The sequence below is a fragment of the Gasterosteus aculeatus genome, chromosome 3 (genome assembly GCF_964276395.1).
Source record: "Gasterosteus aculeatus chromosome 3, fGasAcu3.hap1.1, whole genome shotgun sequence".
Classification (NCBI taxonomy): Eukaryota; Metazoa; Chordata; class Actinopteri; order Perciformes; family Gasterosteidae; genus Gasterosteus; species Gasterosteus aculeatus.
This window is the reverse complement of record NC_135690.1, coordinates 13,242,590-13,255,646: the sequence shown is the minus strand read 5'-3', so window position 1 is coordinate 13,255,646 and position 13,057 is coordinate 13,242,590. Positions and strand designations below refer to the sequence as shown.

At 47.5% G+C, this 13,057-nt stretch overlaps 2 protein-coding genes across 5 annotated transcripts; both read right to left on the bottom strand.

The window, feature by feature from the left end:
- Positions 1-567: 567 nt before the first annotated feature.
- On the bottom strand, positions 568-12,285 carry LOC120816545 (neurturin). 4 transcript variants are annotated; one of them, XM_078099465.1, is made up of 4 exons: positions 9,057-12,285; positions 8,473-8,922; positions 2,822-3,080; positions 568-2,527 (listed from the first exon to the last, which is right to left on the bottom strand). In XM_078099465.1, exons 3-4 carry the CDS (start codon positions 3,051-3,053, stop codon positions 2,097-2,099), a joined length of 663 nt encoding a protein of 220 aa, XP_077955591.1. In that variant the 5' UTR covers positions 3,054-3,080; positions 8,473-8,922; positions 9,057-12,285; the 3' UTR covers positions 568-2,096. The 4 variants fall into 4 exon arrangements, with proteins under 4 accessions (XP_077955591.1, XP_077955593.1, XP_040028164.2 ...); XM_078099467.1 differs by having other exon boundaries at positions 8,473-8,918; positions 9,057-9,174; XM_040172230.2 differs by lacking the exons at positions 8,473-8,922; positions 9,057-12,285 and adding an exon at positions 6,372-6,500.
- Positions 11,499-12,233, bottom strand: LOC120816543 (uncharacterized). The gene has a single exon (XM_078099469.1). It carries the CDS (start codon positions 12,231-12,233, stop codon positions 11,595-11,597), a length of 639 nt encoding a protein of 212 aa, XP_077955595.1. The 3' UTR covers positions 11,499-11,594.
- Positions 12,286-13,057: the final 772 nt, after the last annotated feature.

The following is a 13,057-nucleotide window of genomic DNA, read 5'->3' as shown; positions in this document are numbered from 1 at the left end:
AGATAAGACAGTACACGAGAAAATGCAGTTGGATTATCGGGTAGTGTGTTTCTACCAGGAAGCAGATCCTTCGATAACACTCACGGCAGACTTTTTAAGTGTAATTTCAAATGCTGCAACAGTTAAAACCAAATGGGATTCACCTCCATTTCATTGGGATGGAGGAGGAAATCTGAAAATGAGAAAAATCTAAACCAAAACCTTGTGCATGCCTGTGCATGCCGTTTATTTTCAGCTACGGATTAGCACACATTTGTAATAAGTGCTGTCACATCCTTGCTGGTTGTTCCTGCTTACTGGAGAGATCAAACTGTCTGTGTAAGCTCACGTAATCACTGATGTTCAGTAAATGTGCTGCTTTGTGATCATTTCAGAAGCTCCTTTAGATGTTAGCAGGACGTGGTGTTGTTTTATCAGCCACATCGTATATTTGTAATTTGATCTTTAACTTTCCTCTCAAGGTTTGTTTAATTAACAGCATCTTGCATTTTAAGAGTTTTATTTTTTAATTGATGTATTACATTGTTGGAAATAAGATATTAGCACAGAATATTCAACGCCCAAAGATTGATCGTCGAGGAGAAATCCATACCTCTGAAATTATGTTTATTCAGCAGTCAATATACAATATTGGATAAACAATTTTTTGGCACAGTTGCTTAATGATAATAAGCTGTCCCCTTTCTGTGTGGTAAGCTAAATAAATATGCAAGACCATAATTTACTTTCCAAATAAATACAATATAAACTACAATAAAGATGCACCGCATCCACCCCCAACACTGCAACTCCTCTAGAAAAACTAAATAAAAACATAATTTATTGTACTTCAGTTTCAATGGGTCAAACCAAATAAAGATTGGTGAAAGGTGAAAAAGATGCTTCACAATTCACTCAAACAGCTTACGTTCCCCTAAACTTCTACCAGGCAAATCAATGAGGAGGCGTTTGCTGGGCCAGAAGGCTGTTCTGCAGGCGGGGATTTATGGATGGGTGCAAACACATTTCCAGATCTAGACTCTAGGTCATAGTTTTCTGTCGGAGAGAAAAACAACATGCCACTACATATCACCAAAACCATTTTTCACTTTCACACTTGAGCCTCAGCTTGAGCTAAAAGTGTAAACGTTCATAAATTACCCCCAGATCACAGTTTCAATGCGTTTGCATCACCTGGAACTCGAGACAGCAGATGTGTGTGAGAAGTTTGAGAATTCGCCAACCGCGTCGAATTCACATAATTCCAGAGGATTGTGGGTAATTACAATAATGGGTTATTTGGGGAAAGTATAAAACGACTCAAAATGACATTGTCTTTGTGTGTCATAAGTTATTCTTCTGTAGAGCAGATGGGATCCATTTCCGTATTCTGTTACTTAAGTGAGACGGTATTTATGTGTTTTAAACATCAATATACACAATAATTAAAGGTGGCTCTCATACCTGCAGCCATAGAAAAGGATTTTCTTTCCTCGTCAAACTCTTATCAATGTCACTCTTTTACCTGTGTAATAACACTGCAATCAGTAACGGCAATACGAGCACGCACACAGGTCACAGAGCAGTGACCCCTGGTGACGACTCAACACACCTTTGAGAAACACACTTTCTGGAGACAGCTGATTTACTGGACTTGGTTTCAGGTTAATGGTCCGACATCCGAGAACCTAAAGTAAAGGTAGATTTATTATGTGTGGCTTTGTAATCGCAGGTGATGTTCAGTCACCATTTACATCCTGTAAAGAATCGGACGCGAGGACAGAAAGTGTAGTAACAGTCTAGTCGCTCGTCTATGTAGATGTGTAGTGTAGCCTACTACCACTACAATGTAACATCACAAACCCCACGTTGCTACATTGTTGTTGCACCACAGTTTACAGTGTTACTAGACAGATAGAAAAGATAACAAAAAGTCATTTTCTGTGTCTCTCCGGCTGCGATTTGCACGGACAGACCGAAATGAGTCAAGTCTGCCTGCCAGCGGCCGGAGACAAACTCCCGTCCTTCCCTCGCTTCCTCGGGTTAATATTGCACACGACTATGTAAATACATGTCTTCCGTGCTCAACTCTCCAGAGCGCAGGCAGAGAGCAGCGGTCATACGCACCCACAGTTCGTTGCGGAGACATTTTGCAGCGTTTGATATCGGTTCTTGTTGTCCAAGAAGGAAATGTTCTTCTCGAAGGCGGTGGGCCGGCAGCACGGCCCGTTGCTCACCTTGTCCCTGCGGCCCTTCAGCCTGAAGCCCGTCTGCATCATGTGCTTCATGGCGAGGTCGTAGTTCTTCCGGTGGGCCGTGCATTTGCCGCTGCAGTAGCGCAGCACCACCGTCTCGTCGCTCTCGTAGCCGAAACCCAGTTCGGTCACGGTCAGCTCCAGCTGCCTCAGAGAGCAGGACTTGGGCCTCCGGGCTCTTTTAGTCCTGCGGGCCTGGTTGTCGCCCAGGCTCTTCCTTCTCTTCCTGTCAAGCAACGTTTCCACCACGTGCTGAAGCTCGCCCTCTGTGAAGCTCTGGAACATCGAGGAAACTGGCAGAGAGGAGGTAAAGAGACGGGTGAGGCAGGGTTCATCGGATTGAGATAACACGGGCTACCGCGGTGGCCACATGATGAAAAGTTGACAGGAGCGCTGTTTGTTTGACGCGATCAGCAATCAGGTGTTCTTATGTAATTCGACGAATCGGCCCCTCCTGAAGGTTAGAATAATTCGCTAAAGAGCTGCTAATTTGAATAATGTGGAACATTAAAACCTTTACGTCTTTAAATAAACGAAACCAGGCGGCGAGCATCTAAACCACGAGGAAGGAAGACAGTTCATCTTACACTCTGAGAGGAGAGAGTTCATCTCGTTGGTCGAGCGGATCCTGCGATGAGGGCCGCTCGGCGGCGGCGAGTTCTCGGAGGGCGACGGCGGCCTCGGCGAGGGCGGAGGTGCGCTGGGGTGTTTCGCCTTGCGTCTCAGCTGTCCGACGGTGGCCGTGTTTTTAACGAGCAGGATGGACAGGGCTGCGCCACAGAGCACGAAGGCAAAAGTAGCACCTTTCCATAACTTCATCTTAGAACGTGGAGGAGCATTGAAACTCTGTCGGGGCAAAACAGACAGACGTCAGACATGTTCGGACAGTCACACCTTCAGTCGCGTTAAAAAAACCCTCCTCAACGCGTCACGTCAAAGCGCAACGCAGCAGAAACGGGTGCGTTCCGTGCCATCACATTTCTTTGACCTTTCCGAGGAGCCACTTCTCTCAGCGAGCCTTTTATTTTTACCGGCGGTTTACTTTTTTCCGATTCTGCTGTCAGCTCGTTTTCGCTTAAGTGGGTTGGCTTGACGTCTCTTGCTGACACATGAGAATGCAGTTGTGTGTTTAATCAGGGCTGCCTGGAACAGAAGAAACCAAACTGTAATTTCCCATTTCAACTGAACTGCAGACCGGATTAGTTCTGCGAAACTATTGAAAGGTTTGTGCATCATTTAAACAATGCAGATGGCCAACGTAAGCTTCTTTTTCTTCATTTCTAGAAAACACATGTCTTCTTTGCAGAAGTAAATGTACCTGAACCATCCCTTTAGAGGAGGGAAATCCTTTACAGGAACCACACCTAATGCTGTGTGATGAGGCCTGAGTGAACACGTGTTCTGCATCCCTTTATCTCGCACCACCCGGCCCTTACAATCGCAGCCACAAAAACTCATTCTGCAGGAGCCATATCTTGGCTTTTCTCAAAGATAGTTTTACAACCTCATTTCTTTGTATTTTTCATATCGTGTCACCAGTGAGGAAAACATTTCCCCCGGAGCTGGAAACGGTACACCGGCGGTGACTAACCGAAAACCCAGACCGGCCTCACAAAGTGTTTTGCCAGACTGTATTCTGTAATGTACATATACAGGCTGCGTCTACAGAGGGACACGGTCTTTGTAGACTTTATTTAGTATAGAAGCAGAAAATCACATACGTTTATGAAAATTTGGTTTTGTGGGTGAACTTAACATTTTGCAGTCACGGAAGTAAAACAAAAACAAAGGATGCAAATTGGGAGAGTCCGACTGTTTTGGAGACCGCAGAAGGAACGTTTAAAAAGACGTTGCACGCATGAGCTGCAGTGGTATAAACACAGTATAAACAGGTACAACCAGTCCTATCAGTCAAAGCTTGACTCATCATTCATAATTCCATCTGGGCTTGACGTGGTAAGCTGCCGCTGCACAATGAAGGGGTAGAATGTTATTCGTTCGAAAGTCAAACATTTCAACTCGCAACCTCATTTAACGCAGGCGACGTGGAGCCGCGGCTGCTGCACAATGTCACTCGCCATACGGTTTGTCTGATTTTCCTTTCTCTGTGTTGTATTTAATCAACATATGTGATATATAGAAGCCACTATGGAAAGTCTCATTTTGTTTCGGTTCACCACCAACTCTCAACGCCAGAAAATGAGCTGCCCAAGTTCTTAATTTGATACATTTTTCTCAATTTAAAATGAGCCAGTTTGTTGTGATACGGCCAAGAATGACAGCATTGATTTTTAATGTTATAAATAGGTCATTTAGGGACAATTACTCAGTCACAGAGTCAACAATCTCACACGGCCGCGATAAATCAACGTCTGAGGTCTGTTTGCACTGTTGCTCATCTTGATAAGAGAACGAGCTGGTGAAGAACAGATAAGTCCTCCAATGTCTCATTGCCTGAAGCAACGGACAAAGCCTCTCGTGTCCTAAAGGCTCTTTGACTGTCATAATTACTTCACTCAGAAACACATTAGTCTCATCTGCAGTCGCCAACAACAACGCCAAGCAGCCTGGTGGAGGTGCTCAGGTGGTCGCAGATGTTTAATCAGTAAAGATATTTAATATCTACCTCTGGCCCCCTCGCTGTCATGGACATAAATATACAGGGATTGATGGGGGTGGGGGGGCACCAGCAACGGAAAGACACGAATGAGTAGTTCACTTCCTGAGAGGACAAATGCTGCCGTTTTCCAGCAAAACAGAGCAACAAGGCAGAGGACTTAATGGACCCCCAGAGGACCCTCCAGCAGAAGGAAAAGACATCCTCAAACTGAGGCATAAAAGTGCAGACGAGTCGCAGGGATGACTGAAACAGCTCCTACGCGGGCGATGCCTGGCCCCCGCAAAGAACCAGCGCCGCTGCGCCCGTGCACGCTCCTGTGTGTTGGGAGATCACGCCGCTCCGACGAGCGAGGCCCGAAGCAAACGCACTCCCAGGCAGAGACAAAAGACCATCGCTCGGGATTTCTGTGTTTCTGGTGAGAGCGGCATGTCGGAATGTCAGGTATTTAAGAAATGCTTTTGCCTACACCTGATGTCACCCGAAGAGCTACCAGCAGGCCGCAAAAACGGTCCCAGAGGACTGTCGGGTGGTTGGAGGAAAACCATGAAAGTGAGCCGGACGGTCAAGACTTCCCGTCTGCCAAAGCCATTCCCGAGGCATGACGTGTTCTCCGGACGCATGCGTCGTGCGACCGGAGCACAATCCTCAAGCGAGCTCTTGTTGGGGACTCAAAGATCGCATTATTTAAATGGCCACAATAAAATTGATGTAAATGGGTCAGTGGCATTGCTAAGCTGGCAGTGAAGTAATTACAGCAGCACGGCACTCGTATTGTTCCCTCCCTCCCATTCAAGATGGAGGCATTCCGCCTCAGAGAGATGAAGAGGAGATCTGTCCAATTGGGGATGAGGGGCGTCTGTGGTTAAGTCTTGTGAATGAAGCCGGCGGACACGGGAGGGGGGGGGGGGGGGGGGCCTTGGATCTTGACCAGCGTGACACGATTACAGCGAGAGAAGATCACAGAGAAGAATGAAGAGCGTCTTTGTGCTGGAAAGAAAGCAGATACCAACTTTTATGTCTCACTCATTTTTTACTACACATTCGTTAAATACAGCCTGTTCACTCCTTCTCACTCGCTGTGACTCACACACACACACACACACACACACCATCAACACAAACCGGCCGCACTTGAGTGCTTTCACTTCTCCCAAATCACATGACACTGGCCCGTGGAGAAATCGATGCAAAGTCTAACCTTCCATTATCGCCCAGACACCCACTTCGCCTCCGGGGCGCTCGGACGCTCCCAGCAGCACCATCACATAACGCTGGATAATCCAGTTTACGTAACGCCGCTGCTGTTTGAGATCTACAAAGGTCCGCAGGTCTGGCCCGCTGTGAATTTGTTTTCTCCTCACGAGCCGAGGCCTACAGAGCATAATTAACCGCGCTGCGCTTCACCTCAGCTCCACCCATGTGATCGTCTGTCTCTGCGCTACTCTGAACACGCCCCAGAAATACTTGTGCAGGAAAGATAACAGAGGAGCACAAGAAACAGCGGGAAAGGCACCTACTGTGTTGTTCCAAGAAAACAATGTGCCCTAAGGAGTCCATGAGGCCTCGTCCTGTCTTTTCCCTCTTAAGTGAGCATCAGGAGGCATGGGGACAGCTAGAGAGTGCTTGGGGAGGTAATAGGGACATATTCCAAAGATCAGGGCGGGATTAGCACTAATGCCTGGGGGCTTTATCCGCAGTCACGTGGGTTAACACCTGGCTGCAGTGTTGGTGGCGGAGCATGGGCCTTGGTATATGCGTGTGTGTGTGTGTGTGTGTGTGTGCGCTCCGTGTGTTAATCCGTCAGACACCTCTAACTCAGGGATTAGGTCAGCATGCAGGGCCCAGCACCGGCAGGCGCTTCTTTTTCTTCTTCTCCTTCTTACCTCAAAATGTATGTCCTGCCTCGAGTCAGAACCATGAAGCGGAAAAGTGACGAGTCGTGTTGGTCAGATCTGTGGCTGGTGGCACCCGGAGGGGCCAAGAAGGCCGCAAAGAAAGTGGATCTTCTGAGCCAGGACTGGCTGCTCTGAATACAGCCTGGCTTCAAATGCAACCCCAAAAAAAGGCTTGGTTCTGTCAATCAGTAACCAGAGGATGATTAAAACAAGTCTGTTGCTTGTTACTGAGAAAAATCGCAGTTCACTTTTGAGAACGAAAAAAAAGGGGCAAATTTGTGGGCAGGGACCAAAAACTGTGATATATTTAACGCATTTTCTATAAATTATCGACAAGATTCCCCGAATGTCACGTTGCTCGGATTTATATGGATCACATCAAGTGACCCACCAGGCGAGCACGAAATCTCACAACTGGAGCCCGTCGCTGCTGGCGCGGCGTTAACAAGGTGTGAGGGAAAATACACTTACAGACGCACATCTGACACCAATCCCGATTTGTCTGCCCTTTGCTATTCCTGGAAGAGTTGAGTCACGCTGTGGTTCTGTCGTGCATTCAGACAGACTTTCTAACAAACAGAGAGGCACCCTCATGTTCGGGGGGGAAAACGTCAACCTGCCACCAGATTAATGATTCTCGTCTCGGCTACTTTCTAAAGAAGAGTCCGTAAGCTGCTATTCTTGCTGCTAATCTGTCAATGCCAGATCCTCTATGAACACAACAGCATCCCGTCCAAACCCATGTTAAACACGTCGACGTTACTGCTACAAAAGGTCGACTGCAGTCTGGCACACGCTGAAAAATATATGACCCACACGAGCAAGTACGAGCAAGTCAAACATCTGAAATATGAGGGGATTTGAGTTTATATGCCGATGCTCTCCCTCAAACTACTGACACGCATATGTAGGCGTGGATCTGACGAATGAGTGCTGATGAGACGATGAGGGGGGGAGCAGAGGTTTAGCTTCCCCGTCAGTTTCCTCCCGTTATGACCACCGTTGGCACGTTATGACAGCCGAACGGCTCAATTGATTTCAGGCTTAATCCCGAACCCGGCCTGTTTGTGGCTCTGCTGGATACAGTATAATCTCAAAGTATGATATGGGTTTAGTGAGGATCATCGCTTCACTAAAATGCCCATTGTGAGTATTGTCAAGTTGCTTCATTGTACTTTCGTTACATTTTCAGTTCAGCAAATTGATCCAGCTCTTAATTATTTAGACCACAAAAAGTGTTAAAATAACGAACGCAGAGAATCATGATTACTTAGAATAACTATTTCATAACTGGTAAAGCAGTATTTCAACTTCTGGGGGGAAGGGGGAGGGGGTGGCCTTGGAGCATTAGTGGAGCAGCTACGCATGGTAATGAGGTGAACCACCATGTTGGTTAAGTGACGGGAAAAATAACATATTCCTCCCTGACGGCACCGTTCCGCGTGTGAGCCATTTCGAATTCTTGAGGAAAATTCTAATGATTTCTTCACTTTGCTTTTACAACATCACGGCACGACCTTATAAATCAATGGTAACCGCTCCGCAAACATTTCGTGACAGCCAGCTCGGCACTATTGACACGCGGCCCCAGTCAGGGCCACTTGTTGACACGAATAATCCAACGTGTGCTTTTCTGCCACTCGAGCACCCGGCGAAGGCATCCCTGTCGCCTTGCCCATAAGCCGCCGGCTTAAACTAACAAAAGAAGATGTGGTGTCCTTACCGTTCGGCCGGCTAATCCAGACTTAGCTGCGTGGAGTCGTCTTCAGCTGACCTCCACTGGCAAGTGCTGGCTGGGTAAGTCCATCATCATCATCATCATCATCATCATCATCATCATCATCAACAACACAGGCGAGAAGTGAGGGCAGGACTCCTGCTTGTTCCCCAGAAAATCATCACAACTCCCTGCGCCTGCGAGTACGGGAGGTGTCCTGTCTTGAATCGGGTCCAGACTATTCTTCTATCATATTTGCATTTCCACGGAACGCTGTCAGGTTGCAAAGATCAAGATCAACATTCCTCTGGATGTAAGCGTGAGCTTCATGCCACGCAGGTTGATCCATGCGAAAAGAGGAGAGTTGAGTGATTCGAGGGGGTTCAGGACTTGGCATCCAGCTCACTTCAGTAAGCTTCTTTCATCATTCTTCGGCGTGCAAACCGTGCCGTCTTCCTTTTCAGAAGACAGAGAAACAGAGAACGGCACAACAATGTGATGTACAGACCTTAACTCTTATTCCATCTGTTTCCATCTCATTTTATCTCCAAACCACAGTGTGGTTGTAAAGATAACGCACATCTCCTTACCCCATCTCCGGCAGCGTGTCTCCTCTGGAGCTCCGGGAGGCGACTCTGTGGGTTGAGAAGATGGGTTGGGGTGAGGAGGGAGAGCGTGGTTATGGTAAGTGCAGCAGAGAGCTCCTCTGATGCCGCTGCCTCCAGCCTCCCCTCCTCAGCTGTTGCTCCTCCTCCTCCGGAGTTGTGCTTGTGGGCAGAGTCGGATTACTCCTGACATGATAATCTCCCTGGCTCGAGCTCCAGGAGCCCTAAAGGATGCTTTGGCCTGAGTGAGGGCTTACATTTACCTTCTGCCACAGGAGACTCGGCCATCTTAAGAGAGAAGATTGGTAAAAGCCTCAAATGGGAAGCTCAGGAGGGTCTGCTGAAGCAAGTGTTTTCCAATCTTTTAGCGGGAATTAAGAAAGTTCACAATTGGTTTAAACGGTGCTAAGACAACAGTAAAGCCAGTTAAATGGAATTATCACGGCGGAGTTGTATAGTACAGCCGGATTGAGATAAAACCAGGGTGTTGTTGTCGAAAATCTCACGTTCACGTCCCCTCCAATACGGACCAGTACTTCAGCCCTGGAGCTTCGAGGCGTAAATCAGGAGCAGATGGTTGTACTTCTGGAAGGTATCGCGAACTCCATGCTGCAATCTAAATAAACACCCCATCCACGGGGAAATGTGTCAGGTGCGTGGGGTCAGACATGTATAAACAAAGGCCAAGCAGGGAGGAGAAAAAGGGAAGCGATGCACGAAAGGGAAGATACAAGAAAAACACACAAAGTCGCACAGTCACACTGTTTTGGGAGCGTCAAATAAATGCAAAGGTACAATGTTGAATGTCGACGTTGAAATAAAGCAGGAGGTCAGCGTCAAAACAGGAAGCAAATAATATTTTGACAAACATCCCATTCTAATGTCATGAGTCATTCGGATACCCTCAGGCCAAGTTGTACACAAAATTCCAACAGCGAGGCGGAAATGTGGCTATTCGCCAACGTTATGGGACTAAAATCTCCTTTATTGCTGGTTGAGAGAAAAATGGAAAGACCAAAGGGACCTTTATGCGAGGCTTGTCTCATACTGGTGTGTATTAGGCGAAATGTGTATTACGATTGTTATGTCAATGACCTAAAGAGCAGGTTGAGCGGACGCCAACACAAACTCTCTTCATATAAACCCTTCATCGCTGACCATCGCCACGAATCACGGAAACATTAGTTATTGTCTTCACATTTGGACTATTTTGGTCAGCAGGTGCAAATTCCAGCAGATCATCTCGCCCCTAAAAACACGAAATGATTATATCTAAATTGTTTGACATACTATTACTGGCTGAGGAGACCATGTAAATGCATAATGACTTCCAGTTAGCAGGCGATATCGTGCTTTTCTAGCCTTGAAAAGGAACCATCAGCACAGAAACATTTCCTGACGTGGGGCAGGAACATTTCTACTCTTTACATCTTGTTCACAGATGTGTGGAGGTTTTCATGGACCATCCTCCTCTGCCATAAAATTCCAACAGCTGTTAATTGGCAAACCAAGTCAGAAACAATAAGCGTGAAACACTTTATCCGATCTGTATACGATGCACAGTCTCACTCAGCAGCTAAGATTACATTAGTCATGGAGACTAACTGACCTTCAGAATATACAAGGGAAGAAAGAAAACACCAAAGTGTGTTTCCAATTTCACTACGATAGAATCCTTTACACGTTGGATTGAATCCTTTCCACTGGGTGCGGATGAGTGGAGAAACACATTTTGTTTAAGTTTGGGCGAGATTTTAAGGAAGCCCTCAATCAGTTACACTATAAACACACCATTCCAGTGGAGGTGCCGTTAAAAAGGCTGGAAATACGGCACAAATGCGGCCACTATGCTCGTCTTGCACAAGATGTGGTTTGATGATTGGACGAGTAGCCTTCAGCCAAATGTCATCTCAGAGAATGGAAAGGTACTTTTTAGAGAACCAAAATCTAAACAGTTATTTTTGAAAAAGATGCAGTGGGACGATGGGGGCTTTTTTTTTGTTTTCCAAAGTCTCATGTTGAAAGACAACAACCCTTTCTTGGAGAAAGTGGCAACAAGGTAAATCATTCCTGGCCCGAGAACAAATACACATTGCAATTTTCAATTTGTGCCCAGATGCGTTGAGCCGGGAGCGCAGAAAAGGGCCTACGTGGATTCTGAGACATTTCCTACTTTACTTCAGCACTCAAAGGCCTCAGTTTGTGTAACAATTTGTACCTCCCGCTAATACTGCTGTCCTCTATTTACATGCTTTGCAGTGTATTTACCTCCCACGCAACTACAGCTTGACAAGGACCAACTGGGTGTTTAGAATAACACAGCTGTGGACACGGCTAAATGCTGCCCCCGCCTGTCAGTTGTTTACAACTACATGCAAACCAGACTAAACAATCTCTCACCAACAGAGATACCAAGAACCACATAGCTTTTCTTTTTTTCATTCAATAAAAAAACACTTTATTTCCTTCCTCGTATTATAATGATTGTGGCGTGCCGTTGCTCCCTACACCTGCTCCTGCTATTCAGCAAAGTGGGAGTTGCACCCCGGGGCGAGTTGGATGGAGCAGCAGCTTCCCTCTGCTGTGGAAGCCCTTGGTCCCCTCGGGGCCGCGGGGCTGACGCAGCACTCTCTGCACCACGTTGGGCGCGTTCCCGTTCTCGGCCACCCTGGCGTCCAACGCGCTGGCCGCAAATTTGCGACTGCGCACCCAAGGGCCCTGAGAATTCCCGTCGCCACCATCTCCAGACCACCAGCTCCTCCTGTTGAACGTCTGGTTCCAACAGGGGAAGGACTGCCTGTTGCAGCCGGTGGAGATCAGCACTGAGTTGTTGGAGGACTTTTGGGGTCGACGCGTGTCAGAAACCTTCGGTGGAGCAGAGGCCTCCCCCTGGGACGAATCCTCCTCCTCGTTTTCGCCCTGGTTCTTTTCATCTGATGGTTGGTCACTGGTGACGCGGAGCATTGCCTGGGATCCCAAAGGCACAACGCACATGCCGTCGCCGTTAGACTTTTTCTCCTCTGCTTTCAGGGCTTTGTAGGCTTTGCGGACTTCGTCCAAACGGTCGAACTTCACAACTGCACACAGGTGTCGGCCGAGCTCTTTGTGGCGCTTGGCGTAGCACTGCAGTTCCTTGGGGAGCTTCTTGCCGGGATGCAGCATCCAGAGTGACGTCACACCGCCGTGCACGCTAAACTTTTGGAGGATGATCTCCGAGAGGCGAGGTTGCTCCTGGCCTCGAGGTGCTCCGTCTTCTTCAGTGGTTCTCCTCGCACTAATGTTCCAGGCGAGCAGGAGCTTGCTGGTGGGGGAACACAGCAGCCATCGGGGAAGCGGCTCTGTCCGCCTCACTTTGGTGCGTTCCTCGTTCACCGCCAGAAGTTCAGAGTCCTCCGCTGCCGCCAGAGTCACGTGCCAGTTTGTGGTCAGGGCCTTTATCTGAGACAAACAGCAGCAGCCTTAGCCGTGTTTGCATTTCACTGGGTTGTTTCCTTTCAAACTGGCGGAATGCTAACACCTCAGAAAGCACACGACATCTCGCTGTCGTTGAAGCCAAAATGTGATTCAAATTTGTTCTTTTTTTTTTCCTCTTCTCACCTTTTTCGAACCAGTGAGCAGCTTGAGACTGACGTAGCCCTGCTTGTTCTTCTGCACGTGCTTCAGCAGGAAGCAGTCCTCCGCCAGGTGGCTGTCAGACAGCAAATCCTCCAACTTGGCTTTAATCTCCATGCAGAGCAACTTACCTTCACGGTCTTCTTCAACTCGGGCAGATTGCGCACAATCTCTACAAGAGACACACAACTCAGCATCACGATGTACTGCAACGTAGATTAGGCAGCCATATGTTTTCTAATTTCCTTACCCGATCGGATTAGTCATGGTATCTCCAGAGGATAGTGATAACAAGTCACTGAGGTAAAGTAAAGACGGGTATTAAGGAGAGGCAGCGGGTTCCATACAGTTCATACTGGCTCCTAAATGTGGAA